The following is a 4,570-nucleotide window of genomic DNA, read 5'->3' on the forward strand; positions in this document are numbered from 1 at the left end:
GAACTCAAGCTTCAAATCTGCAGGCTTACCGAGCTTATTGAAGCCACACATGTTGTAATACCATTTGCGGAATCCAACCAGGAGCCGGCCTGACGCTGCTGTGAATATAACAAGAAAAGACACATTCAGGATCAGACAGGAAGAGCAACTTTTATAATAATAATTACCATCAGATGTGGGGAGGAAGGAGTGAGTGATACAGCATTACTACTTCAGTACAAATTTATTTTTTTCTTTCCCCATTAACCTTTCAGATCAGCCACGTTTTCAGGTAGTATACACTATAGTAAATCTATCTAACGTTACTATCTGACAAACACAAACCTGTCAGACATGACAGAATTTCAGGCGACTCAGTTCTTCATATAAAGCAACATGAAACTCGCCAACTTGACTTTTAAGTTAGTAAATATGTACAAACCATTTTATCTGGTTAAGAAAAATATGACAAACAGTGGAAAACTTGCCCTTCTGATCATTTAACATCTTTAAGAGCATTAAAAAGATGAAACAACACAACAACAGTAGCTGCTGAGGCGCTAATATTAAATAACATCGAGTATAAATGTTACAGATTAACACCAAACGACAGCTGGACGAAGCGTTTACTCACTGACGGGACAGCAGAGCCAGTGTACAGTTATATATACTCTATTACACTCATATACTGTGATTACCGGGTGATGCTAAGCTAACGTCAGCTAACCCGTACCCTTAGCATCAGTTAGCATCAGTTAGCATCAAGAGGACACTAGAGGACACACACACTCAAATGCGACAAAACACTGACTTTTGAGCCGCATTACGTGACCGCAACACAATATAACGTGTTAATATGACAACACGCTTCACATTATGACGGTATATAAACGATATTTAGCGGATTTAGTGTAAATGTTAAGAGAGAAACAACATTGATTTACCTGGTGCCCTCGACGCCATCTTTACCACTGAGGAACGACCGCGGTGCGTTCTGGGTAAACGATTCAGGTCAATGGGCGATTGCGCAACTTCTCTGCGCATGTCCGCAGCCTATCTGGAAGTTTCGTTAATAATTATAATCTCTAAAACAAGGAGACGTCTTTAAAAGCTGCGAGTCCGACCGTAAAACCAAATGAACTTACATCATTTATTTGATTTAAAAGAACTTGTTGATTTGATTAAGACTGATTTCACATTATATAAACCAAACACAGTGGAAGTCCGTCAGAAAGTGCTGGACTACAGATCATTTAGAGTAAAAACTAAGAAAACTGAATGTAACATTTCTGCATTCAAAATTTAGCTTAAGAAAAAATAATTGCAGCAAAATGAGTCTTAAGTATCAAATGTAAAAGTCCTCATAATGCAGTCGACTGGCCCCGTTCAGGGTATGTATTTTATCAATTGATTCATTTCCTGAGGCATTCACATGTTAAGCAGCATATTATTATTATATTATGCAACTATATTTATAATGATGCTTCCTGCATTCATACCAAATTACAAGTTCTTTGAATTTGTAACTAAGTGCTTGAGTAAACGTTCTTAGATCTGATTCTTTTCAAATTGAAAATTACAGTCCACTCACATTTTTCAATACATTTTATTCACAGCCCCTCAACTGAGGCAAATATTTAACAGGGACTGGATTTAACATAACTTTTATCACATTTAGATAGTCGTAATAAGTATTATATCAGACAGAGGAGGTGATATACATTGTGAACATTTATTAAACATCACATTTACAAAGCAAACTTCATACCATAATAACTGATGTTTGTTTCAAGACTTCCATGTCTGCATATATCTGACATTATGGTATTTATTCTGTGTTTGACCACTCAAAGGGTCTTTTGGAACAAATAAAAATCTTCCAATGTGGCCAAAGCCAACTCAGTGCAAAAAGTCTCATCGGGCAAAGACACAAAGCGGTCCAGGGAGATGTAGTTGGGCAAGGCTGGGTCATACTGAGCCTTTCCAAGGTAGTCGAGGAACAGGTGGCGCTCTCTGACACGCAGGCACTTGCTATTGAGGACCTATGGGATATAAGATGCTCTTGTTACAATTCTGAATATGGACAAAATACACAAGGAAATAAGTCCACATTGACTAAAAACAACTAACAGCAGTCAATGTACCTGTGGGAACTTGGTGATCAGGTGGTGGGGCACCTTCATGGTGTTGTGGAGGAAGTCAAACATTTGGGTTAGCTTCCTTTTATTGGCAGTCAACACTTTTGGGACGGCAACAACTATGTGTTGGATCTCATTTTCCTTGAAGCCAAGCTCTATTTCAAACACCTGTGGAGCACATTTACAAACAGTATTTCAACACTGCACCTCAAGGTTACTCAAACAGTGTTTTCTAATAATGTCTTTTGCCATTCAGTACCTTCAAATTTTCTTTAACAGGCTCCAAACTTCCACACAGTAATCTGGGTAGACGAGCTACAATGTTCTGTGTCTGAAAAGAAAAACACTATTATTTCTTTTTCTGATAACAAAATCAAAACACACTGGCATAATATACTGTACAAAGAGAATCTAAGACAAACATGGCTCGGTTTCTCCTACATCAGTTAAAGATGCTTACATTGGAAGCACTGAGTTTGAGTTGCTGCTGGTAGAACCCCAGTCTGTTGTCCAGCCTCTTCACACTGAAGTTGAGCAGATACGGAGCTCTGGATACCATCGATGCAACATCCCCAGAACTGAACTTCTTTGACTTGAGATAGTTCACCCTTTGAAAACAACAAAAAGAGAACATTAGTAAGACAGTCTCTTAACAGGTGCATCAGACAAATTTAATTTAGAATAAATACATTTGGTATATATAAAGGCATCTCATGTTCCCGTTTCTGAGATCCCTTCATGTCACCTGGACTGTAGGTTTTCTAAATTCTGTGTGAGAATGAAGGGGTTTCGTGTGATGATATGGCCGAAGCTAGAGTCTTCCACCCCAATCTCTTTGAGAAACAGCAGCTTTGGGGCTACATCTGTGTTGAAGTTGAGCCTCAGCAGCATGGAGCCCACGTTGGGCCTTTGTTCAAGTCTCCACAGCTTTACACCTGCAATGAGAGGATGAAGGATTACAAATGTGTAGCAACCAAAAAAAAAGAAAGAAGAGATTTGGGTTGTCAGACTTTTAAGATCATTGCTTATATCATAATAAATATAAAGATGCTTCCAAACTACAAGTCTGAAGTTTAATTACCTAGCTGTACCAGTTTGCTGAGAGTCTCAGACTGGTCAACATAGTCTCTAAGAGAGGAGGAGGCTGGAGGTATGGTAGAAGGAATAGATATACTGAGAGCCTCTTCATCACTGATCAACTCTAATGGTGAACGTTCAGCAGCAGCATCCAGATCTAGTAAATTAAGAAAAAAAAGACAAAACAATTTATTCAACTCCTTCATGAAATAAAAATAACAATTAAATCAAATTCTTATGTTATATAAAAGGGTTTTATGGTCAATAACACCAAAACAATAGTACCTAATGACATCTGGCTTTCGGTTACTGGCATCTCAGCATCTCTGATTGGCAACACGGGGGTCTTGTACACTACAACATCAGATTTTGACAATTCTTCAGTATCTTTGTGTTCCTTAGCCTCAGTTGCCAAATGTCTGGCAGTTAAGTCTCTGTAACAGAACATCGGTTGTTTCCACCGCTGTCTTGCCTGCGTTGTGGTGCGATTCCCCCTGATAACCGAGGATCCATTTAGGATTTTCGTGGGTAACCTTGTAAGTGTAGCGCAATGGCGAAACTGAGTGGAATACCGCCAAGTACTAGACACTGTCTTGGAGAAGAGAAGACTTCTGTATTGTAGACACAGCTGTGTGAAGGATGAAGACATCGCAATTCTGCAAGAAAAAGATCAACCATGGTTTATTGAGAGTACTTCATAAAAGCTTGAAAATTGTAGTAACTTTCAATATACAGTACTTAAACACAGTGGCCAAAACAAATGTAAGGTGCTTCGAAATACAGAAACACTGCTAAACAAATAAGTAAAGTAAAACATTTAACTATACGTGCAAGAGTTGGAAGACCAACCATCTATATATCTATCTCTGTATATCTATATACATAATATCTCTCTCTCATATATGTATACATACACACATACATCCATATATATATATACACGTACCCTTACACATGCACATATTTGCAACTGTGTATATATAATTTTTATAAATCGTTGTATATGTTCTGGTCATGTAACGTTACATGCTATTGCCCAATATTGACGTTACAGTACAATAAGATGATGTAGTTCTGCTGTATTGATTTAATGTTTTAAATCTCTAGTGGCTAATTTAGCTAGCTGTTTATAGCCTCGCCCCCAGTGCCATTCATATGTAAAGAAGCATTTAGAATAATTCACCTACCTATTTATTATTTATGAATAAAGATAAGATACAAAACATTAGTCTAAGACTTTAAAGAGGCTGACTTTGAGCCTGATGCTTTGTTCAATGCTAGCAAACTATGAGAATAACAAGCCTCGTGTAACCTGGAGCCAAAGCCACCATATTACTTCAGACTGTTAACTTTTTACTCACAATTTTAATTCAAAG

The 4,570-nt window shown here is 37.8% G+C and overlaps 2 protein-coding genes across 2 annotated transcripts in view; both read right to left on the reverse strand.

The window, feature by feature from the left end:
• Positions 1 to 999, reverse strand: part of LOC118342511 (cytochrome b-c1 complex subunit 7) — a 1,879-nt gene extending 880 nt beyond the window's left edge. Inside the window, exons 1-2 of the mRNA XM_035681074.1 lie at positions 924 to 999; positions 30 to 98 (exon numbers count right to left, since the gene is read on the reverse strand). Of these exons, the coding sequence (XP_035536967.1) occupies positions 30 to 98; positions 924 to 942 (88 nt within the window). The 5' untranslated portion in view covers positions 943 to 999. The remainder of the gene's footprint in view (positions 1 to 29; positions 99 to 923) is intronic.
• A 581-nt stretch (positions 1,000 to 1,580) lies between these two features.
• Positions 1,581 to 3,843, reverse strand: mterf3 (mitochondrial transcription termination factor 3). Its single transcript, XM_035682053.1, has 7 exons — positions 3,480 to 3,843; positions 3,199 to 3,351; positions 2,863 to 3,052; positions 2,578 to 2,725; positions 2,377 to 2,448; positions 2,124 to 2,285; positions 1,581 to 2,021 (listed from the first exon to the last, which is right to left on the reverse strand). The coding sequence occupies exons 1-7, from the start codon at positions 3,841 to 3,843 to the stop codon at positions 1,827 to 1,829; spliced, it is 1,284 nt and encodes a 427-aa protein (XP_035537946.1). The 3' UTR covers positions 1,581 to 1,826.
• Positions 3,844 to 4,570: the final 727 nt, after the last annotated feature.

The sequence above is a fragment of the Morone saxatilis genome, unplaced genomic scaffold, assembly GCF_004916995.1.
Source record: "Morone saxatilis isolate NCDOM2014 unplaced genomic scaffold, NCSU_SB_2.0 Contig9, whole genome shotgun sequence".
Lineage (NCBI taxonomy): Eukaryota > Metazoa > Chordata > Actinopteri > Moronidae > Morone > Morone saxatilis.